The following is a 25,457-nucleotide window of genomic DNA, read 5'->3' as shown; positions in this document are numbered from 1 at the left end:
CAGCTACCAATCCTTGTAGCTGTGTTTAGAGCAAAAAATGGATCTTTGATCAGTCCTAATTGCAGTGTTTGAATATGTTCTCCAGTCTGGCTTGCCACAGATCAAACTGTAATTTTCTCCAAATATCCAGCTGTCCAGCATACAGATGTGACTACAAAGCAGCCTGGAGCTGCCGTCCACAGCTGTGAGGAGGAGTTTGAAATAGACGTGGTTCATCTGTCAACACATGGTCTCCAGCCAGAAGGGGAGGCTGGAACTGACTGGATGAAATGTTTTCCAGCCTTTTCTTTCCTCCTTCTTCAATTTGCTGTTGGTATTTGCATCAACATTTTTGAATTTTAATTTGGATTTCCTCTGGTGTTTTGCTTTGTTCTCAGGGAAAAGCAAAAACTAATGATGCCAACTTTAGCCCTATTTGCAGGGGATGGGCATTATCTAGGGGCGCCGTGTGATAAATAAATTACTCCCCAATGTGGCAGGATAACCGAAGCCTCAGATTTTGCTGAAATGTATGGTCATCTTCCAGATATAATGTGGATATGCTGTTTCGAGTTGACTGAAGGAGTGACTTGAGTTTATGTTAAATCTACTTTTCTGGCTGCAGGCTATAGCTCAGTGCACTAGGCAGCTGTATAAGGAGGCTACAAACAGAAGAAAATGATTCTTACCGAACAGTGTAATGCATGATGTGAGCCACCATTTGCATCCTTCTCTTCAGCTTTTTCTTTTTGATACTGTATGTTACAAGTCGATGGGGTTTTGCTGGACTCGGAACCTCCCATTCTTAGCCCAAAAGCAAATAAAAATACGCCCAGGAAAGCAAAAATGGCCCAGTTAAGTTTCGGACTCCACCCATTTCTGTCCAACTCACAGAGATGCCTATTCTTATTGGATTGGTTTCATCACAGGACCTTGGAGTTCAGCAATATATAGTAGGTCATTTGCTTGGAAAGTCTCTGCAGTTATTGCAAATAGCATGTGATCCCTGCAAAAAACTAATCCTGTGCAAAAGCAAATTTGCCTTCTTTACTTTTTCAAATTAAATCAACAGATTTTTTTGCCTGATATTCTCTGAATTAAACGCTCAGACTTAAATTTTTAGAGGGTCAACACAAATAGATGGCTGCAGTTGAGAGTGACACTTAATCTTACATTTCCTGGATGCCAAACACAACTGTGGGTACTAATTAGAGACTAAACAGAATCACTGAGGGGTGAGGAGGCATTGTAATATGAGGAGAGGTCTGATGTGTGTTTCTGTCTCTGTGCAGGATGGACCCAAAGCCTGGGGTGTTAAAAAAATGAAACTTCAGCATAGCTTGGTGTCTGAGCTTTTCACACATCACATGTGCACACACACTTCTGTCTTTCCTATCATTAGCAGCCTGCAGCTGTGGCTTTGGAAAACCTTATCACAATTTGTAATCGCCTCTGCAGTAACACTTTGTACATTTCATTTCGGAAATGTTTCATAGTTGTTACTGCAGTTGTATCTGTCATGGCTCGAGGGCTTCTTGTTCTTTCCACCTGACTGTAAACATTGGCTATTTTCAGTTCACTGGAAACTGAAGTATTTTCTTATCTGGAAACTGTGTGATCTTTGAGTTATGTAAAAACAAAATTCTGAGATTTCTAAAGTGAATGTGCTTCTTGATGCAGAAAATGTTTAACAATATAGTAAGCACACAAACATGCATTATGGATTGTTCTGAAGAACATTAATCAGATTTTTGTTCTGCAGACAGATTTACGGACATGAGGTGTATCAGGTTGGGTCATCTGATATGATGGACAGATGTCCGATGTGACCTCTGCAGCAGGTGTTGACAGATGTTTCTCTTCTTCTTATGGTTGAAGTTGACCCTTTGGTTAGACCATGGAGACCTTGGACCAGATGACTCTTTCAGCTCCTCCCCCAACAGCGTCTCATGCCTCTAGTGGGTTTAGGGTTACTGTCATGGTTTTCCTGCATCAGGGAAATGAAGGATTAATACTTTGGAGGTCTAAAATGGCATTTAGACATGTGAGTGTGTCTGAGTTACCCTGTGATGGACTGAATGACGTCAGTTCCTTCACCTCTGAGTAGGTGATGAACTTGGATTAATAAAGTGTTTTATTTTTATGTTACTGCAAGAAACAAACACAAAAGCTTCATTTAATCACTTAGGCAGAGTTTACTTTTAAAACTATACCATCAGAGGTCTTAGTTGCATTATTGAAGATGATCAGGAGTATTGGAAGATTTTTAGATTTACAGTTTTAAACATTAAGGGAAATCCTTCAGAAACCTTTTTTTTTTTTTTTTTTTTTTTTTTTTTGGATAGTACCACCAAAGAAAATTTCAAGTTTCAATATATTTTTCCTCTCTTTATCAAGCTGTTCTCACTTTCATAAGCTCACCATTTTTTTTTTATTTGTCAAGGCGAATAAAAATTATTTATTTTTCATTGTAAAATCTGCCTTAAAAAATCTAAATATTTAGGTTGTTTCTAAGTACCACAGCTGTGGTATATCTCCTCTGATTAGTTCATCTATTAAAACTGTCATAAATAAATGATTCAAACAAGGACAGTTCTTGGCTGTACTAGATTTCTGATGGTGTCTTGACTTTTTACGCTACTTTGCACATAATTTTCTTCATTTATTTAATATTTACACTGTTCTAATCCAATTTGTTTTACCAACATCATCTGTGGACTAATTTACTTAATTTGTTTTTTTTGTGTGTGTGTTAATTATTTGGCTTGCTATAGACATCTGGTATACATTTCATGTCAATGTTCACATTAGACACATTAGAAATATTTAAACCAAAAGGCTGATGTGTTTAATACTTATTTTGCCTGCTTTGTAATCACAGTAATACTTAAAGGCCATGTCTTCAGTGTGGTGTTGAGTGTTAAAGTGGGTATTGCTTAGGAATATAAAACTAACCATGACATTAGATCTTTTGAAAAATGTCACTACAATTGACCTGTTTAGTATGAGGTCAGGATATTTTCATGAAATGTATCCCAACATTAAATTAGCTCCATCTATTTCAGGTTTATCTCGAAGTCAATCTCCATGGTAACGATAATGGGCAGAGTCACGCAAAACTAAATGACAGAACTTCTAGTTTTCCAGTTTTAGTTACTAACTGGAATGTCTGCATGGCTAAATGTGTGCAGGGACTGCTGCTTCCTGAGATGTTACACCTCTATGGGATTATTTTATTTGAGTCTTGGGAGCTGTGGTAAACCTTCTGTGGCTCACTGATAAGATTCATCCTCTCTACTTTCTTTTTCTAATATTGAAAACTGACATACCTTTAAACTAAATCAAAAGGAAGGGATGTTGAACCTTTACTGAACCTCCATAACAGTGATGGAGCTCTATTCTAAATCAGACAATTCTTTAATATATAAAATGAACATACATGTTTTTATTTTTGTATCACGATCAGAGCAGCATCTGTGCAGCGTTTTAGACTGCTGTGAAATATGGAGAACATCATCGGTTAATGTTCTGATGATGTCTAATTTCTCCCCAGACTTGAAGCATCTTGAGGATCTGTTGCTTTACTCCCTCTTCTTCAAACAACAATTCATTTCATCCTTTTGTTTTTGTTTTACATTATTGGCAACATCACCCAGCATTTGTGTTCCCAAACTCTCCTTCTTTGGTCAAACATGCAGCGCCATATGCTCAGCAGATCAAAGAGCAACTGAAAGGCTCCCATGCAGCCAAATTATTTTTTAATGGTATAGAATTCCTCTGGTGTGTTTCAGCTCCCTTCCTTGCCTGACCTACTGTAAACCTAAAAGCAATAAATATCCTAAGCATGGTTGGGAATTTACTGCACCTGCAGTATCCACTGCATGGTCTTAATAAGCTGCAGATGGCGGGGAACTTGAATGAAGGCCCAAATACACACTCTTAAGAGAAGGAAATTCTTTGTTAGGTACAGTTTCATCACCTGAGCAAAGCTCTTTCAGCCATAAACCGCTCAGAGTTTCCCATTCAGTTTGATGAGGGAGTAAGAGGCTGAAATTAAAAGCAATTTGGATTTGGTGTCACACTGACCTGGTTGTCAATTATGGAACAGGAAATAGCTGTCAGAAGCACTTATGTTTGATCCATGAGGCTGGTGGGAAAACATGGTGTATAGATGGGCAAATATTAACCTCGTAATGTGCAAAATCAATTTTAAAGACTTGCTAATAACAATGCTAATTAGTGGATCCTCACATTTCTACCATTCAGAAATGGATTCTATTATTTTCTTTATTGCGTTCTTCAGTGCTGGATAAACCATAAACCTGTGAGTCAATGTTGTCAACCACAGTGACTGCATGAAACACAGAATTGTGAATTTCCTGAGTCTAATGAGTGCTATTCGGAAAGGTTGTTATTTCTCCCTTGAGTTGTTTAGGAGCTGTCTGGACAAAGAGGTCAGTATCAGTTAATCTTTGCTTAAAGCTATTTGAACATTTATTAAAGTTCAGGTATGCAGGAAAGCAAATCACTGTGTTTGGGTCAGACCTGTGAGTCTGCATGAGCATGCGTGATTGTGGGGCAACGGTATAGGCACCAATCTGTGGCTCTCTGCATACACATCCCTGTTTAGTTTTGGCAGGGGAAAGGTTAATGTTTAACAGCATGGTTGGTTCAGCTACTAACGTGTGAACAAAGCACAATGGCTGCACTGTATAGGCTCGTATTTATTCAGAGTCACTTCCTCCCTCAATAGTCGGCTCGACTTTCCTGACAGGGGAAGAAAGTAGGTCAAGGAAAAGTCATGTTTGAGGTAATTCACTCGAGGGGACTGCTTCTGTGATCATTAGATGACACTGGTTAACCCTAGGAGTGAGGTCATATTCAAGGCAACGTTACACCCAGAATCCTTCCTGACTGGTAGCGTGTCTGAGACGTTTTCGCGTACAGAATAAATCAAACGGAGGCGATCAGTGAGAACAGCTTGAAAAGAAAGACATGATTAATGCTTACAAGAAATCAGAAGTTTATTTCAAACCCCAGCTTTAATCAGTGTTTGTTTTCCGCTGCTGTGCTCGGATGAAGGTCAGTTTTAAGAACTTTCTGCTTTGATGCAGGTGAACAAAAGATGAGAAATCTGTTGGAAGATATTCTTGAGATTTGTGTTCAATGACCTACGCCAAAGATGAAGCTAGTGTAACTATTTGTGTTAAGCTTGTGGGGATTATGCTGCGTACTAACAGAACTTTTGGATTAGGCATTGTTTCATCCATAAAGTAGTCTGGAATGTCTATTCATTGAGACACAGTGCATTTTTTTCTCTCTTCAACAGTGTCCTCAGTGTTTCACTTCAAGGCGCTTTTAGAATCTTATAAAACAGACTTTCTGGTCAGCATTTATCTTTTTGCCAAATAAGGAATAATGTCCTGCATGTTTTCAGAATGATACAAGGAATTCCCACCTCCTTTTTATTCATACCATCTGTCTCTGGAGTCACACATTAAAGAATCATATACTTTTCACATTATTCATGGGGAGATTGTTTGCTAGAGCCAACAGTAATAGAGATGTAATTAAAAACATGTCACTGTGATGGAGGGCCAAGCTTTAATCACATGAAAGCTATCAGCTTCTTTTCTCCTTAGCCAGCAAAGCGTGTAAAAACTGTCCATCAAATTTTTTATGTTGAAAATTTATGCACCATAGTCAAAAAATATATTTTTTAAAAATCACATTTTAACAGAATGCATTTAACATCGTTGCATCAATAAATACATTAAACAGCATAAAAATTGCAGCATTTTTGAAGGACAAAGTGAGATAAAAAGAATAAAGCTATTGGATATCTATTCTGTAGCCTTGAGGTAAGCTTGTTCTTCTGCACAAAATGGTAGCGTGTATTTGGTGAGACCTTTTGTACTACAGGCCAAACTCCTCACACAGTTATGAAAGAGCCTGTTCATTGAGAAGTCATGCCCGGGCTTTGTTTTTCTTTGCATCTGGCACATTCAGCCTGTTCCCTCCTGGATCATCACCAAACCCAAATGAAAACATCAAAGATATACTTTCAATAAAGAAGAATTGGTTCATTTTTCAGGAATCATTTTCTTCATGCCTCAGCTATCCCACTTTTTTTTTTTTTATAAAATGTCAGGAGAAATTCCAAGTGGGGATCAAAAAGAGCTTCATCATTTCAGTCAAAGTCACTGTATGAAATTTAGTTATAAGAATATTTGTTTTACTCTTAAAATAAAGCCTGAAATAATATAAAAAATACTTCATATTTACTTTTAATTACCCATATCTATCTCTATAATCCCTTCACTGAATGTTGATTTCTTCTTTACCGACTGTAACAGGTTAATACAGGTCTTTGGGGATTTCTTCATAAATTAAGATATTGTCCACAGAACGCTTCAGTTTCAGAGCTTTGAATGTTGCTGACTCGACAAAGCATTAGTTTATCTTTTAGTTTATATTTTTTTAGTTTTTAGGTATACCAAGCCAAGTTGTTAAACAGTTACAGTTTCAAAACCATCATGATTCTCTGTTTTACTTTTCCTACAAAGTCTGTTTACTGATTCACAGAGATCGCCTGAGTGACTGCAGTGTTTCACCAGTAATCTTCTCATATGCTGCTATGCAGATGATATTCAACTGTACAACTCCTGTAGGCATCAAAACACACACGTGTTTAGACTGTGTGAAATGTTGGATGGTTATCGTTTTCCCCAACTAGATGAAGACAAATCTGAAATTCTTCTTTATGCTCCAGAAAAACATGATGTGACTCTTGGTCCTTCAGCTTCTTTTGCTAAATCTTCCATTGGGAGGAAATTTTGACTGGTTTAACTTTATCTGGCCACGAATTTTTATCAGTTGTGAAAAATTGCTAAGCTCCGTAATATCTGATGTTACAAGATTGAAATTGTTATCTGTGCACTGGTTTCTTCAAGACTGGATTACTGCGATTTATTGTTCACCTGCTAAAGCTTTACTGGATCATCTGCAGGTTACAGAATGCTTTAGACGTCTGACCACCTCAGACATTTTGTCACATCACACCAATACTCACGTTAGCATGTTAATGCTTGGAGAAGCCCCAACTAGCCCACTGTACCATAGTTTGTGGTTAATTGAACTAAAGACTATTTAATCATCTGGGAGAGTTTATAGAATGTGTATTCTATAAATTGGATTGGACTTTCAGCTTCTGGTGATCAGGTTATTCCCAAGTATGAAAAATTTCAACCAGTTGCAAAACTTTGATGCCACATGTCCTAAACTACTCCTACAAAATCCATGCAAATGCCAACTAATCTGATCATATTGCATAAAGACCACCTGTCTTGGAGTCGCTCGCCTCGGCATGCTGAATGTCCAGAGCAGCTCAAACTGACCCACGTTCTGTTTGCACTAATACTTTTTAACCAACTGGAGACATTATTAGACTCTGAAGGGATTGAACTTTCACCTCCAGATCAATTTGAATTAAAAAAGTAAGAAGCCTGCTTTATGCCACACACCATTCATCCCAGAATCAAGGTGGATCACATCAGAAACATGTCAAAAACGTGACTGGACTTGATGTTCCACAAAATGTATTCATTTCATTGCATCAAGACGCTTTTAGACACTTTTTTAGATTTGTTAACATAAGGAGCAAGATGAGAAACAGGGTGATAACAGATATGTTTCAGCGTAATCCTCTTTTTTTCTTATGACTAAAAGAATATATAAGGTGATGAAAGGCCTATAGAGAGGCTAATAGAAAATGAATGATCAGAGAAACATGCATTTAATTTGCAGTATGTTCAGTATTTGTCCATTTATATTGATGACATTTGAACATTTCTCATTTGGTGATCCATCTGGGAGAAGATGCGATGCCAAGAGAGGCTAGTGGGATCTAGAGTTGGTCTTTTTAGGAGGACTGTTTAATCAGTGAATGACTGATCTTTCAATTGTAGATTAGGACTAGAACAACACAGACAAGAGCTCAAGTGAACAAGACAAAAATATGTTTTAATACAAACTCAGACATTACTGTCATATTTTCTTGATAGATCTACAAATAATAGTAATCACACTTGATCTGTTTTCCTGATGAAGTTTAAGTTTTCATTTTTCTCAACTGTTTCAAGTTGTTTAAACCAAAAGTGTAAATTGTTAGGAAAACTAAAAATGTTTCGATTTCTGTTGTGCTTTGAATTATCCAACAAAATGGTGCTAAATATAAAATGTTTGGAAAGCCTAACCTGAATGTGTTTTTTATTCTCTTGTAAGTAACAACATCAAGTTCATATTAAATTAAAGACAGCCTGGTGTCAATATGCATCTTGAGCACAGGGGGAAAGGTTACGCATCCATTTATTATGTGTCAAATGTCCAGGAGCACAGTCACTCGCTTGAGCCCATTAACCTCCTCCTGGTTCTCCTGATCATCACATGTATTAGACTCCTGGGAGAATACAGAGCGCTCATTAGAGACACGCAACACATTCATCTTAACAGGGACCTGTCATACATAAAGCAAGTAAACAACTTGTTAATAAAAGCAGCAATCAGTGAGGAAATTAGCTTTTTTTAAACTAAATTGCCGATTGATGGAGGGATGTAGATACAACTTTTTACAGCAGTAGAAAATCTAAATAAAGTAATTCAAATGGAATTTTAACATCGCTTTACTGAACAGATATTTCTTATAAGTTAACTTTAATGACATTATCATTAGAACTTGATCAATTATTGTTGTTCATACTAATTTCACCAGTTTTTGGACAAATCTATAATCTATAATCATTTTATTAGTGCAGTTGTGTTTCCACCAGCAAGGCTTTCAGATGGAAACATCCTTTCATCTGTTTGAATCCCTGGCAGACTGAATGATTAAAAGCCCACAGCAGATACAGTATTAAATCCAGCAGACTACGCTACATTTAGTTTACTAAGTAGCCAAGGAATTAGCTAATAATGTATGTCTAAAGACGAACATGCATGTAAGCCACCAATAATTTCATGGTGTCTGTGCTTGCATAGTTTAATATGAGAAATACATATTTTAGTTAACGTTCTGGGTTGAGAAACATATGAACATGTTTGAGTTAGAATCAAATATGTTAATTAAAAAATACATTATCAAGGGAGTCACAATCAATAGCAGGTGAGGCATAAAATAGAAATAAAATAAATGAAAATAAGTTACTTTGTAAAGCATATTTACTCAGGTATGGATCTCACACTTGGTAGATTTTATTTGCTCTGTCACTTATAGTCCTAAAATACACTGAAGTTTGTCTTTATAAAGGTTTAAGGAATGTGAATACTTTATAGGGCAGCATGCATGATGGTAGCAGAGGTTCCCTGTTATCTGATCTGATCTGTCACTCAAACCAGAGTCTGTTAAAACCCAACATAAATCAAATATTTGCTTTCCATTTCAGGAGTTCAGGAGTCCGTTCAGGAAAAAGTCTTAACTGTGTCTGGAGAGGGAATGATCCACAGCCCAGACTTCCCACACACGTATCCCAGGGATACCATGCTGGTCTGGAGACTGGTGGCGGCCGACAACAGGAGGATCCAGCTCACATTTGATGAGAACTTTGGTCTGGAGGATCCTGAAGATGGAATATGCAAGTAAGAGAATAAAGACATCTATCTGCATGCTGTGATATTTAAAAGGGTCCCTGAACTTTACATCAGATAATCCATCCAATGATGTTGCTTTTGAGTTCAAAATTCAAACTTTAATCTTTGCCACCAATTTTTAAGAAAAGCACATTAATAAATGTTGCCATGCTTAACTAAAAGACCACATTGCACATCTGTTAGAAAATGAACAATTTTGGTCAGCGACCATCACATAGAGGCTTCCCCAGAAGCATGTCAGATGCATGTTGGTTGGTGGAAAAAAGAGAAGCATGTCCCATCTGGACTGTTGTCCATCTTTAAAGATTTAAAGTTGGTGTGTGGCCATTTGTGAAATTGCATTTGGCCTGCCACACCGGGCCCTGAATATCGAAAACTCCCACAGCAGAGTGATTTGTTTTGCCCGAAACGCCTTGATGACGTTGATCAGACCATCATATTTCACAGGATGAGGTCGATGGTTTCAGCTGTGTACTGAATAGTTTGAATGACACGCCCTGCCCTCTGAATGGAAACATATAAACACAAATACACAACAACATACCACAATATGTCATCTGCTTTATTGACTTTCAGTTATTGGTGGGCTTCACCTCTGGTGTCATTCAGTTTAAATGGACTTCCCAATTCCTAATGATCGATTTACTTGGTGTGCATAATACTCAGTGCCAGGATGTCTGTGAATCACTGGTTGGAGAAGTGGAGACCAGTTAGGGAAAGGTGGAGAAGACAGGAGGATGAGAGCGCCGTTGAAATACCTGGAGAGCCCTCTAATGGATGATAAATGGAACTACTGCTTCCCTCAGAGCTTTAAAAGTTGTAAGGTCCTGTAATAAAGCAATTCACCAAATTGAAAAAAAATACTATGGAGCTTTTAAAAAGCATGTCCTCAAAATATAGCCGATAAGAGGAGATGTTTTTTATTCCGGTTCTGATCTTGGTCCAGAATCTTGTTAAAACTGTGCTGTGTGTTTTCACTGTGGACTCAGCCTTTAGCTCAACGTCACTTTGCATTTTCATGTGTTTATTTGCTGCTGACTGAAGGAACCCACACAGCTCTATATCCTCACTCTTGTGCGTTGGCAGATGTAATGGATGTACAGGAAAGGATGTACATTTACAAACATGTATAACGTTTTTTTCATACATTTTTAAAAAAATGTTCTCACATTCTCTCAATTTTTCCCCTTAAACAGTCTTTATTTCTACCTCACACTCACACATACTCACAAACATATCCTCCTGGCCGTTTCTTCTTTTATATCTGTGTTTAAAAATTCATTCACAATTTTTTTCCCCTCAGACATTCCTAACACGGCTGTCAGTGAAAAAAAAAAAATAAAAAATGAAAAAAACTAACACAAAGCTATTGATGCCAGGCATTTACCTTCGTGTCACTGCTCTGTGATTCAAATAAACAAGCGTGCCGTGTCCTATGCAGTGATCCACAGCAATGACAGGGGCTAAAGCAAACAAGCAGTGGGAGACGTGTTCAGCTCTGGTTGCAAGCCTGGAGCAAGATCTCTGTGTTAAGATGTGAGAGAGGGGCTGTATAGTTGAGATGCTCATCTGCTATTCTGTTTGTCTGTGGCGAGATGAAAAGCATTCTTACCAAATCCACTGGAGGAGAGGCATATTGAAGAGGGATTGCTCTCGCTGCTGGTTGGCATGGCAGCAGAGTCGTGCTTGGCAGCTCCCAGACACGACTGTTTTCAGAAATGCGTTTGTGCCCTCTGTCTTCAGTCTGAAAAGAGAGGACTAAAAAAAATGTGTTTGTTCTGCTAATATGCGTTATTGCCATGGCGGATATTTTGTCTATTAATAATTGACAAGGTGAAAAGAGTGTAGGAGAAAGCTTTTTGAATATTAGGTACAGTTTACTGCACACTGCTGTGTGCATAAAGCATAGTTTCATTTCAAATTTTAATTTAAAAGACTTTTCAGTTGTCAACAGTTTATGAAGTTTGTTGTATACAGTTTGTCAGTGCACTGGTTAATTTGATGAATCACTGTTTGACATGGTGAGTCTGAACACATGGAGACGTGTAATGATCAGGCAGTTCTGCATAATTGATAAGCCATCTGTCAGAACTGTGGATTTGTCAGAGTGGCAAGTTTTAGAAAAAGGCTTTCCTTCAGGAACATCTCACAATGTAGAAAACAGAAAAAGGTATAAATTGATGGATTTCAGACAGAGTGAAAATGTATGTAATTTTACAAAGGATCATTTGCAACATGACTTTTTCTGATAGTTTTGTTTGTTCAGACAACAGCTTGCAGTTTATGCAAATCCCCAAGTAAAAAAGGGGGAATTAAAACATTCACCTTCAGAGAAAACTCAGTTGACGCTTTGCTCATGTCAGAACAAGCTGCTTGGTGAAATTCATTTTGAACTGAGCCGTCAACCTGCTGGAAAAATAAACGATGTCCCTGAAATCTAAATATCCAAATTGGCAGCAGCAAATGAGAGGTTAGCGCTTCTGTTGATGCAAATGGCAAAGTGATTAGGAGTCAGAGGCGGCTGAAGTGGAGGCAGTGCAACCTCCACACGTGTATAAATAATAAAATGCTGAACTCCTGAACTGCAGTTTACAACAACTGGAGACACTCAGTGTTAGCACTAACACAACAAAGGAAACTGGACTGGGGCTAAGAGCATCTGCACCTTATCATGTTTAATGGATTTATGGGTTTGACAGGTTGGCCAGTGGAGAGAAATCTCTGTAAAATACAAGGTGACAAAGTTTTACAGAGCAACCCAGGAAATCATGCTTTCCTGGGTTGCTCTAGACTTTTTGAATGCCATCTTTTTGCAAAAGTCTTTTTTATTGATGCTACTCAAAAATACCAAACCAGTCAATGCTTTCCAGGAACCTTGAGGTTACCAGATAATTTCTGCAACTTTGTTGACATTAATCCAAACTAAAAAGAATGATATTTTGGGGGACTTTATTGGGTACTTTAAAACTTACCATGTACTTTCCTGGAACCTTGCTGAACATTTCTAGACAGTTTTAATGTCATATGTACTGCCACAGAACTTAAAATATTATTTTTCAGAACACGCCAGTCTATTTCCAGAACCTACTGCAAACTTTTCTAGAACTTTCCTGGAACATTTCTGGAACTTTGATGGAACTGATCTGTTATATTTCTTGAACTTATTGGGTATTATCTAGAACAGCATTATGACTTTCTACAATTTTCTGCCCCACTCTCCTAGGTATGACTTTGTGGAAATAGAGGATCCCACTGAGAAGACGATCCTGGGTCGTTGGTGTGGGTCACAATCTGTACCATCAAGTCAAAAATCTACAGGCAGCCAAGTTATTGTTCGCTTCATATCAGATGAATACTTCCCCTCTGAGCCAGGATTCTGCCTCCACTACTCTCTACTTCCTGTGGTAGGTAAAATACCAGTGAACAGGAGTTGAAGAATGATCATTGTGAGTACCTAAACCGCTTTATGCTCAGCTGGGGAATTCACCTGACAATGAGCGAAGTCACTCTGTGTATGCACAATGAAAAATCATCTGCTTGGTAAACCCCACATTGTGCCTTGATTTGCAATAATCTATTTCTGACTCTCTGGTCCCAAGCTTTTATGTATCATTGGGGAGAAATTGTGTTTAAGTTATGTTGGAATGTAGCAACATCTGGTACATGTACTTTCATTTATTACAGCTGTAAAGATCACCAGGCTCCACAGCACTGCACACACATTTACAGAAGCACAGTTAAATAAATAAAACAATGCCAACGTGTGCTGAAAGGCAATTAGTGATAACAATTTACTTGACAATTGGCTTTTAGATGCTAGACCCTGAAATTACCTATGTGACTAACACTGTGAAGTTTGTGTTGTTTTGGTATGCTGCATAGTTTTGAAAGCAGTCATGCCTAACAACAACTTTATCTAGGATTTCTTTTGACACAACAGATTCTGATGAAAGTTTAGACTCTTGGGGGAATTTATTCAGCAGACTGAAATAAAAGGTATGGGTGTTATACGCTTTAGTCATAAGTCATTTTACTGGAAAGAAATTACATTTGCTCTATTCTTGTAGCCTTTGCCAAAGTTGAATACAAAGTAATTCACCCTTTTGGTGAATTACTTTATATTTCATACAATTCAAACTATCTGACACATTCAGTTAATAACATTTTGCGTATATAGGTCAGTTGATTTTTGTCTTCATCTGTCATCTTTGCATTTATTTTTATTCCTCTGCAACTTTTTTTCCCTCTGTACTGCAGACCACACACATCGATGCTCCAGGTCCTTTTGTCCCGGTTTAAACCCAGAGATAAACTTAAGAGACAACGGCCACTTTTCAGCCTGTTCTGCTCTGTTTACCTGCATTAAGTAAATAAAGTTATGCTTTAATCCCTATTGCTTGAATCGAGCATAAGCAGATATGGTTAATGGTAGTGCATCGTAATACTTATGTAACTTTCATTCTGCTTCTTATGCTTTCTTTTATTGTCGCCTCATCAGTCTTTCTGCATTAAATCCCACATCAAGATTTATGACATGAACATGAACTAAGAAGGAATTTGTGAATATTATAAAAAAGACACAGAGGTCATGGTGTACTTCACACTGATAAAGGTTCAGGGCATTGAAACTTTCAGCAGAGAAAGATAAAAGCCTGCACTGTTACTTCTTGCTACAGAGAGGATTTAGTAACAGACTAGCTTTCGATCGAACTTGCCTGTTTGTTGGGTCAAAAGTTTGAACACTTGAGAATTAATCCATAAAAGTACTTCTCACTCTCTACAGAAAGTCGATGTATAAGTTATTCATGATTGTGGATTTTTGTGGCAGAATTGTGATTTACAAAGACAACACCTGCAACACAGCTATTACAGGTGCAACTCAAATCTCCCTGTAATATCAGAACATTAATCAAACTCATCCAGAGTCACACAAGGAACTGCTGGGATGAAGACTCATTTACTCAGCATGTGGAATGATTTTGGTGGCAACACAGCAGAAAAGTCTGAACTATTTTCTGATTCCTTCAGTGAATCAATAACCATTTAGTGGCACTGAAAGACTGTGTACAGTGCAATAAACGTTCAGCCCAAGACGGTCAAGCAAATTATTAAATATGCAAAAAGAATCAAAGATGCAAATGTAGGATGTGAACATGTATTCTGTCATCAGATGAACTCTTCTTTTCTTCTGAGCAGCAAGATAGTTTGAACTTGGATGCAGTTGGGTTTTCCTCCATGCAAACGATCCTAAACATGCATCAGAGCTGGTTTTAGAATAGATAAAACAGACAAATATTCAGCTCCTCTATTCACTCAGTCCCACTGAAAATGTGTTGAGTATGGTTAAAAGTTGCTTAGCTATAAACCTGAGTGGATTGGAGAATATTCCCACTAAATTCCACCTTATGATTTTAAAATTCATTAAATCTGCTGTTTTATGATCTTTTATACCAAAGCAGAATGGTTCAAAACAATTATTAAAAGCAAAAATAAAAATGAATAAAACATTCATGTTTTTAAACCGTTAACATTTTGGACCTAATGCTTTACAAAACCTGCTTCCTTTCTTCATGCTTAGATCCACGTAAAAATGATTCACCAAAATCTTCAACAACAAAAATAAACAGCTTGACTGCAGCTACACGGACAATCTATGGACAATTTCAAATGATTTATCTCCATTACAAAAATGGCATTAAAATAGTGAATAGTTCCGTCATTGGAGACAACGTTTTTCTTTCATAGTCAAACTGTTAAAGGTGCAGGAAACCATTTGAGAGAAGAGGAAAGCTTTGGGCTTCGAATGCTCAGTTTGTCTCCCCTTTGAACCCGTGTCCGACAGAGGAGGAGCTCGCCGAACAGCAGCGCTCTGTGTTTCCTCTGTGGTCAACCAGCAGCTACTGGAACCTCATGCCATGCAGAGGCCAGCTCTGTAGTTTATATTTAAACAAGCAATGATTCCACCCTACCACTTCCATGGAATGAGAAGAGGGGAAAAAAATAAAACCCAGTCTGTAATCCACAGGAAGAGATTTTAAGAAGAAAAAGAAACAGTCGAGGCAAAAAGGTTGTTAAAACACGGAGGAGAAGGGGCCTGTTGAATGGAGCGTGACGGGCGCTGAGTGGTGGGCGTTGTGGGTTAAGGCAGCAAACAAAACATACATCATTGTCTTGGGGTGCTGAGGTCTCCATCCAGAACTGAGCGGCGCTGATCCGCTGGCCCAAAAGATCACTCAGCTGGCTTGTTTTTTAAAGGATAAAAAGGAGTTGTACGCAGCTGAGACGGAACAAACTCATGTTTGTTTAAATAGTGGCGCATGCTGCGCAGAGCTCATACGATCTATACTCGAGTAAAAAAACAAACACAGAAGCTTTTGAAAAAGCTGAAGTAAATCTTGGTTAACAATCAATGCAGGAGTCTTCTTTGCCATGATTAAACTAAGGTCTGTTTTTACACTGGCCTTAATTACAGTTAATTATGTGTAGTGAATGGAAGTGAAATACTTTTTCTTGCACAGAAAACCTTGATGCTTACTCTTCCTTGTGCAAGGAAGTGGTTTGCAGCTGCATGTGAAAGAAGAATATATTGTTTTCAAGAGCTCTCCCAGGATGCTATTTCAGAATTGTCATCTCAACATGGTCAGTTGAACCTGTCATTTTAGCTACCAGGAATATTTTGCGTGAGAAGAACACCGAGTGTGGAAGACCGCTTGGAAACGGGCCTGTTCTGTGGGGTCAGGGGGCAAACTCTTCCACTTTCATAAAATAAAACATTCAACTTTTTACAACCAACATACACTAAACCACACAAATATCCCTGCTGTCACTCTTTAAGGCTTTTTAGTTTCTATTTATTACACTGGCAGATTATGACTTGATATTATTATTTTTAAAAGAGCCTCAAGAAAACATTTGTTGTGAAATGGGCCTATCAAATTGAATTAGTAATATAATATACCTGATTGGTTACTCCAAGAAGCTTTTTATATCTAAAGTGTCAACTTTTGACAAAATTAAGCAAGCATGTTCTTCCATTGATTTTTTTCTGTTTTTCATTTGACCTTTGACACCCTCAGCTGACTGCTGGGCCAGTGGGTCCGTGTACATCTGTCATTTCTGCTTGTAAAGTCAAATCAGCTTGCTGTTCTTGAATCTGCTCCAAGTCAAAGTTAAAGGTTATTTCACTCATCTTACTTCAGTCTCTACTGTTTGTCTTGTGTTGCTTTTTGTCTTGATTTTAATTTTCTATTTTTCCCATCGATGCACACCGACTGATTTTAAAGGTCATAACTGAAAATGAGGCGTTTCAAATTTATCAAATGTGTCTTCTGACTTTCTAATGAAACTGACATGTTTTTAAAGGATCTCTCTCTGGAGCTAATCCTGAAGCATGCTGTGGTCGCATCATTGGCATTCACAAATGACCTTAGCCCTTCCTTACTTGTTACTACTTGTCATATCATATCAGAAGTTCTTTTCCCAGAAGACAGAAAAATACAAATACGATTTTAGCATAAATACAGTTTATAGTGCAACATTCTGATCCAGTGTTTGTTTTAATAAGTCTTTGTTAATCTCTAAAAGCTCCTGCAGCTGTCAGCTTTATAGCGGTATTAAAACACCTCTGACTGAACACACTGGGGTTTTTTATTTCATGCCTAGATTGACTCAAGTATTAGTTTGTAATTTTCATATTGAATAGAGATAAATCCACAAATATCTGCACTTTTTTTTTATTTTAAACTTGCACATCTCCAAGCAGCATTTCTTCATTACTAATTTAGCTGAATGAATTATTTAGGGGCCATATTGGTTCCCAGAAATGTCTTTTCAATCCCCTTAAAAGATTTTTTTTTTCCTTTCCAAAAGCTTTTAGGCACAGCTGCAAGAAGAGTCTTAAATACTTGTGACAATGTTTCCTTTCACATGTCAGTCAGATAAGAGAAAAGAAGCCAGTGACTTGACATTTTGCTTGAACAGGACTGAAATCAGTCTCTTCTGTTGTGGGAGGACCAAAGCCAAGTTATCAATCTTTTGTGTGAGAGCGTTGCAGCCAGGAGAACTGAGGGCTGGAAACAAATAACACTGTCAGCCATTCAGAGGCACAACAACAAGCTGCTATGCAAAGTGGGCAGAGGAGGTCAAAGAGATGTAATGACGTTTGACAGCTTAATAAAAGTCTGTCGTTATTTCATATTGCTGTCCTCTCTTCAGAGGATACAGTATTTTGAATATAGTCACAACTATATGCATCTACTAAAAATATTCTGAATGTAAACTGTGAAATGAATAATATTTAATATTCAGTAATCAGATAATTAATATTCAATAATTCAATACTATTTTTCAGTATATATTTTTCCCAAGTAAAACTTTTCCATTAGCAATACTAATTATTTGTCCAGGTTTTACCCATATCTGACTTCCACTAATATAAAATGGTACATTTTCAAATAGATTTAATCCTTATGTCTGTTTAACCTTCTTAATAGAATTAAGTTTGTTTATTCATTTCTGAGGATTAGAGGTTTAGAGCCTTTTTACTGCTTATGCACTTAGATAATTTCAATAATGTTGAGGTTATTAGTGGCTAACAATTTAACTGTCATTTAAATCAGCACCTTGCTGTGGATTTTTCACAGCAAACATATTTTTCTATTTGAAGACTATTTCATTCTCCCATTTCCTCTTAGATATCCAAAACATAAAGTTTCTACGTGAGAGAAAACTCTTCAGATCTCGACCTCATGTATTAATTCAAAGGCAAACGGATGACTACAAATCAGAGATGTATGTTTAAATTTTCTCTGCTTTTCACTTGAAGTTCTGATTACTTGTATCTTATGTGAAGCAACAACAATTAGGATTTGTAGACAAATTTCTTCAGATCTCTAACGTTTGATTGGAGTGTGCAGAATCCTTCACAACACATTCTTTTGCATTCTCACTTCTGCATCAATAACCTTTCTGAGCGCAATAAGGGGAAAGTTTATTACTCAGGGACTGACGACGATATCACTGACACAAAAGTTCAAAGCATCTCACATAAAATATCTTCACTTTTTATGTTAGCGAGCTACTTACTCAGTTTTGCTAACACAAACTGAGTAAATTGCAGCATAAGTTCACCTCAAAATACTCCATTACTTGTTTTTCTCTGACTTCATGAGAAGAAAATTAAACCTCAATAATAAAACATTTTCAGATTTGTAAAAAGCAAGAAGCAGCAATTTGTGTTGATCTCATAGAACAGCGACAAGCAGAACCCAAATGCAGGCAGGTGAAAATCAACAGTTTCTCTTAAAAAAGTGATTTAAAAGCTTTAAAAAAAACTGAGGACTATTAATACATAACACACAGGAGTAACACAAGGAACCAATAACGGAATAAAGCAATCATAAAAGAACTGACAAGCATATTTTAAAAGCATTTAAAATATCAAAATTTTAAATGCTTTTCAAATTTTTATTCATTTTTACACGAAAGGATAATCCGATTTTGTTGACAACTTATAGAAGGTGAGGTCAGATTGTTCAAGATTGTCACTGAATCATCATGAACATGGAGTAGATTGATTTATGTGATTATTGTTTGTGCAGAGTGCATCGGAGCCAGAGGCTACCACGCAGCCCCCTCCGTCCCTGCAGGGTGTTGAGGAGCTGCTGGAGGCGGTGGCGGTGCTCAGCACAGTGGAGGACGTCATGAAGTATCTGGAACCGGAGCGATGGCAGCTGGATATGGAGGAGCTGTACAAACCCACGTGGCACGTGTTGGGGAAGTCGTTCATCCTCAACAGGAAGGCCAGAGGTAGAGCACTTCATCTTCTAGATTTCAATTTCTGCTCTAGAAACGTGTTTAAAACCCTGCTAAAATAAAACTAAATAAATACGTGAAAAGAACAAAAACTAAAAGCTCTGTAAACTTCACCATAAGTTTCCACTCTGCTTTGAAACCCACATAAATATTTTGCACTGAGGTTTTTCTGGAACTTCTTCTGTGTCTTTGAGAAGGAGCTGATCTCAATCTGCAGAGGGAGGAAGTTCGGCTGTACAGCTGCACGCCACGCAACTACTCAGTGTCTTTGCGAGAGGAGCTGAAAAGGACAGATGTCATTTTCTGGCCCAGCTGCCTCCTTGTAAAGCGCTGTGGTGGAAACTGTGCCTGCTGCTCTCATCGCTGCGCTGACTGCCAGTGCGTGCCAACAAGGGTCACAAAGAAATACCATGAGGTAATCATCACTTCACAGATTAAACTTTAAAATTTATCCACCGTTTTTTTATTGTGTTAACCAAAAAGGAACGTATGGGATGGTTCACACACTGTAGCAGAATAACAACATAAAAAATAAATAAAGAAAAACTCATCCTTTTTCTATGCTTGAAACACAACATCAACTCAGAAACAGTAAAAGATTTACATTTCTTAAGTGTTTAATATGAAATCCCAATGTCCAATACATAAAAAGTGTTTTTTATTGAGTACATTTCTTAATCTTTAATGTTGATGGAAGTATGTGCACATGTTAACTTGTAACCTCTGACCTCCTGACTCATTAGGGTAGAAATATGACCGTCTTTTATTCTTCCTTCTTATGAATGAGCCCAAGAAATGTTCTTGTTTTATCTCCATGCAGCTGAGTTAAACACTGTTTTCTAATTTAATTTAAATTTAATTTAATTGTGCTGTGCATTTTTACATTTCTCTGCTAACCAACCATGATATGTCAAAGCTGCATACAAGAAAACTCTTCAAATGAACGTTATTGATCATTTTATTATGTGCCAACTTATTCAACTCATTTTTTCATTTTTCATTTTCAATTCATGTTTTTAATTGCAATCAACTAAAGCACTTCTGATCAATAATCAAATCTAAGTCTGGAATCTTTTTATACTCTTTTTTTTTTAGTACAGTAAGAAAAACCAGAATAAAGGAAAGGAATTTATTTATCCACCATTGATTTTATCTGAAATTATTTGTATTTTATTCACTCCAGATTGTTTAGAAATGATTTATGTATGTTTTCAAGTAGATAAAAAAATAAATGTGCTTTAGTGAAGTTTTTTGCACCGATCGGCTCATGCACTGTGCGTCTTCTCAACAGGTTCTTCTGTTGAGACATCGAGGCGGAGGGAGAAGCCTGCAGAAGTCCATGACGGATGTGGCCTTGGAGCACCATGAAGAGTGTTCCTGTGTCTGTAAAGACGACCAGGACTGACCTCAGATCTGCCAACGGCAGCACCAGAACATCAGGCGTGAACTCTGCAGCCGTTCTGAATCTCATCCACTTCCATTGGGAAGCTAACAAGATTCTTCTTTCATACTCTTGTCCTTTCACTAATTGGATGAAGCAGAACAGACTGGAATCTAATAAATCGTCGGTATGGATGTGAACATTGGGGAATACAAATAGTGTGTTCTGAGTGTATTTTAGAGGAAAGGAAAATCACTGGAGCAAATGTGGACTATTACCAAACAGCTCCAGACATGGAGATAACTCAGAGATGTTGTCTACTCATCCGGAAAAAGTTTTCATTCAGTGTGGACTGTTACATTTAAGGGAGCGTCTTCTTTAAGTGCCTCTAGTCTCTGCAAGTGAGCTGCCTCCAGCTGCTTCACTCCCACAGTTTCATGTTTTCCACCATCGAGCCAAAGAGAAGCGCCTGTGTCTGGCTATTTTCCTTTACCATCTTTGAACTTCGCTACAGATTTGTCAGTGGAAAAATGCAGTTGCATACAATCACATTATGTGTAAATATTTTGCTTTGTTTTGTTTTTTATACCAAATATTTTCAAGGAGGGATTGTTGTGGATTTCGAACCAGTTGGACATTGTCTAGAAACTTCTCTGTGATCCATATCAGCGATATCAACTCTGCTTGCTTAAGGAATATATTGCATTTTGTTGTTTTTGCAGAATGATTGTTCATAATAAATATTTATTTCTAATGAAAGGGAATTTAGTTATAATGTGTTTGCTACGTTTTTGCTGTACAGTAGAATTAGTTTTCATTTTTTATTTTTAGTCATTTTTACTTTGAAATTTCATTGAGGTTGTTTTTTTTATTTGAACACCAAAGTTATTTAACTGTGTATTTTCTAATACTGAGCTTAAAGAATAAAATTTTCAATTTCTGCTTGAATGTGAACTTCTTGTGGCTCCTCTAAATTAAACTTTGACAGACAGGAGTCTGATATGTGCTGGAGGTCGTTGGTGTACGGAGTGAAAAGGATCAGTGAGAGTACGGAGCCCTGCGGCGCTCCTGCTGCTGATCACCTGCTTACACACACAGTCCCTCTGCCTCACAAACTGAAGTCTGTCTGTCAGGTTCTCACTGACCAAAGCAGTTGGTGAGGCCTTGTGTTTTCTTGAGTTTAACAGAAAAAAATCTTTAATAATATATTGCATAGTAAATAGGGGGTCATGATTTCCAGCACTAAGGTCAATGATTTCAGAAGAAAATGAATGATTTCCAAAGTTTAACACCAGTAAAAGAAAATTCAGGATTTTATGAATGAAAGGGTTTGAGTTTAGTTCTATGCATTGTAATGAGTTAATATAACATTCTCACAACTCAGAGGACAAAGGGTTTAGAAATGTCTCATTCCCATGTATCCTATGTGTAAATAATGACTGAAGGAGTTTAAAACTTCTGTGTTTTCTGAACCCCCTGAAAACAAAACTGTTCGTTTTTCACATTCTTCTAAAAACTAAAAGCTTCACTCTGAGTGTTGCTGCAGAGTTTTGTCATCAGAGTTTTGTCAGAGTTTTACTCTCAGTAGATCTTGTAACTTTGCTAACAATTATGGCTTTACAAAGATGATTCGAATTAAAAACAGTCAAAGAATGAATCATTCAAATACTTAAAAACATGTATGGAAAATCAGATTACATTTTTGCCCATTTATAATCGTGATTCTAAATGTTCTGCATGTGTTAATTCGACCAGTCTGTTGCTAAAGTGCTTTATTACACCCAGAGAAGTGTTGTTCCTTTTTCTTTGGCCATCAGGTCACCCAGGAGGAGGTACTCATTTGTCCATCTCACACATTGCTGTCCTGGCCAATTATTCTCATATAATGTCCACCCTGGCAGGCATCTGAGGTGAGGCCAGATGCTACTGCATAAGCCCGCCGGCTCCCACTGTGGCTTTTCGGACATTAAACAGGCAGCCTTTCCTTGGCTGTAGCAGTGTTACTTTGCAAAGGAAACCTCACTGCATTGGCGCAGGATGTGACACGTCGTGGTCAGTTGGTTTGGCTCTAAACTGTGTTTGTGGATTTATAAGTGTGTGAGGAAGTTTGTAGCTATAATCCAACAGTTGACACTTCCAGGCTTCCTCTGTCTTTGCTTCTCTGTTGAGGACCAATCAGCTGCAGGCTAGAATACACACACATGCTGCATATTTCTGAGCATTTTTCATTTTAGACTTGCTGAAAGGATAACAATACTTTGCTTTGGAGCGTGCAGACATTAAAGTGGGTATTGAATTAATTAATGGTACTATAAACACCACATAACAAGAAGTTTCGCAAAAGCCCTTGGACTTGCTCTGTCCAAAGGCTGACAGACGTTCTTCCACCCTCCTCCACAGATTAGTCATGTTTCCATTTCTATACTAATTCTCAGAAATACTTCTGAAATGAAACAATTAACTTATGCAGAGTTGAAGGTCTGAATCTGCAGCAACTCCAGGATAAAGCAGTAAGAACATAAACCTGTTCTTTGGTGCAACATTTTGTAAATCGTAAATTCATGTGGATGGAACATTGTGTCGTTTGCTCTTTAGTTTTCACTCAGTGTGAACATTTCTGGTATGGATAAAAAAGCAACACAGCTTCCAATCTCTGTCTGCTGTACAGCCCACAGGAATCGATTCACCATGTCCTTTATATTCCTAAATATGACTCAGTGGATACTGTATAAAACTCTACTGTTGCCTCAGGCTGCAAACGATTTTGCACAAACAAAACTATCACGCAGGATGATTGTTTTCTCCTCAGGTACAACTCCAGAGCATTCCAGCATTGAAGAATACGTCGTTTTCAGATGTTTTCTTTCATGCACTACAAAGTTCTTTAAAAACAAAAATGAACCTAAAGGGGTTTTTTTACACTGGAGAAAAATTTCACTCCAAAATATGACTATAATACGTATGTTGTGGTTGAGGTCAAACAATACTTTAAAAGCACAAAAAAAACCTGAGCAAGAGCCACTGTTCCTGAATACCAAAATTCAGTCACCTGTAATACAAGCTGATATGGATTATGAGTTTCATTTCTCCAACTTTTTCTTTCAGCTGTTTAATTATAATCACAATCCACTTTACTGCAGTCTCTGCAGCGCGCCTGTGTTCACAGAAATCCCCTTATACTGGCAACAAGTTCAGAATCAATCTCCTCATTTAAAAGTGCTACATCTTTGAAGAACAGCTGTAACTTGTTTTACATTTATCTCAGGAAATTGTCTATTCTCTGCATACTACATGCATTTTAATATAAACACACCATGGGAAGGAGTGACGTGTTCTGACTTCATAGATGACATGCATGTGTCTCTTTCATTCTTCCTGGAAGAGCAGAGGAGGTAAAATGTTACAATGATTTTCCAGACATCTGTAGATAATCATTCACCTTTGAGCTTCTTTGGCCCCAAGAGGTTTGGATCCTCTCCCTTCGGTGGTTACAGAAGGATATCTCTCCACAGTCTTTGTGACACATTGGTGCTGGAATGTCAGGAAGCTTCTCTTCTTCATTTTCTCCATCTACATTTTAAATAGAATGGCTGAAATTGTTGTGGTTGTTGTGGTGGATTTTTTTTGTGTGGAGATGAGCCTGCAGAGCAATGATTCATAGCATCAATAAACTGTCAAATTTGTCATGAAGGAAATGGAATTTAGTTTTACCAGTGACAAAATCTTTTTACTCTTTTCATCACTACTTTAAAATATTATTATTTTTGCATCTGTGTGTGGTATTGAGCTCAGAGGGCAACTTTTAGATAAAATCTTCAGGAATTATTTGTTTAATCCAGTTAATTTTAGGGTCCATTTAATTGTACCAAATTTTAATAAATAATAATCATATATCAACAAAATAAGCAACATTCTCAATCTTCTTTCTGCTAAATATTTGAATAAACAGGCATATGAGCTCAACACAGGAGATAACTATTGTTTTAATCTGTTGTTTAAGTTTAGTCAGCCACCAGATTGGTGCAAAGTGTTGCTATACACATTCAACCTTCAGGGAATCCCTGATCACCCATGGAACTTTTTGGGGATAAAAAGATCTTCTTTGTGGACTGTGGATGCTGACATTAGTCCTGGGGACGTCTGTGCTGCTGCAACATGTTTTGAACTCAGATGGTATTTTATTTTTGAATAGCTCTGCTGATAGGTTAACTGCTTTTAACACAACTTGCACACAACAATAGTCCTTTCCAGCATCCAAATTATATTTTATTTATTTTTTATTTTTTTATAAAAATGAACCTACAGTGTGGCAAGAGAAGCAGCTTTGTTTGTAGATGTTTCTTGTGCATCAGAGTTACGGGCATAACAGAATGCAAAGGTTCCGTCCAGAACCTTGTATGAAATAAAAAGTGAATAATTGTATACAATTTTAATGTGTTATAATTAATTAATCAAAACTGCTTACCTGCATATTTTCTCTGTTGCTGCATGTTTGCACCTGTCGGCCACCGTATATAAAGGCCCTGGAACTTCCAACCCTGTAGAGATATGTTATACAGCATGCATGACACAAAAAGGTTAAAGTCCTGAAAATGAGTAATGCAGAATTTATTTTCAAAATAAGCAGCTACAGTTCTGA

The 25,457-nt window shown here is 37.4% G+C and overlaps 1 protein-coding gene and 1 long non-coding RNA gene across 3 annotated transcripts in view; one reads left to right on the top strand and one right to left on the bottom strand.

The window, feature by feature from the left end:
* The window catches only part of pdgfc (platelet derived growth factor c), a 41,962-nt gene extending 20,190 nt beyond the window's left edge, over positions 1-21,772 (top strand). For both annotated transcript variants that reach the window (XM_088009360.1, XM_014981995.2), the window contains exons 2-6: positions 9,420-9,612; positions 12,848-13,028; positions 19,224-19,431; positions 19,635-19,852; positions 20,729-21,772. In XM_088009360.1, coding sequence (XP_087865486.1) covers positions 9,420-9,612; positions 12,848-13,028; positions 19,224-19,431; positions 19,635-19,852; positions 20,729-20,842 — 914 coding nt within the window. In that variant the 3' untranslated portion in view covers positions 20,843-21,772. The remainder of the gene's footprint in view (positions 1-9,419; positions 9,613-12,847; positions 13,029-19,223; positions 19,432-19,634; positions 19,853-20,728) is intronic.
* Positions 7,981-9,584, bottom strand: LOC148156697 (uncharacterized). The gene is made up of 2 exons (XR_015764447.1): positions 9,454-9,584; positions 7,981-8,437 (listed from the first exon to the last, which is right to left on the bottom strand). It is a non-coding gene; the product is annotated as an uncharacterized LOC148156697 (long non-coding RNA).
* Positions 21,773-25,457: the final 3,685 nt, after the last annotated feature.

Source organism: Poecilia mexicana, unplaced genomic scaffold, assembly GCF_051168715.1.
Source record: "Poecilia mexicana isolate PSO_F unplaced genomic scaffold, ASM5116871v1 scaffold_10, whole genome shotgun sequence".
In the NCBI taxonomy this organism is placed as follows: Eukaryota; Metazoa; Chordata; class Actinopteri; order Cyprinodontiformes; family Poeciliidae; genus Poecilia; species Poecilia mexicana.
Note: the sequence above shows the minus strand (reverse complement) of the source record. Positions and strands in the feature narration are given on the sequence as shown.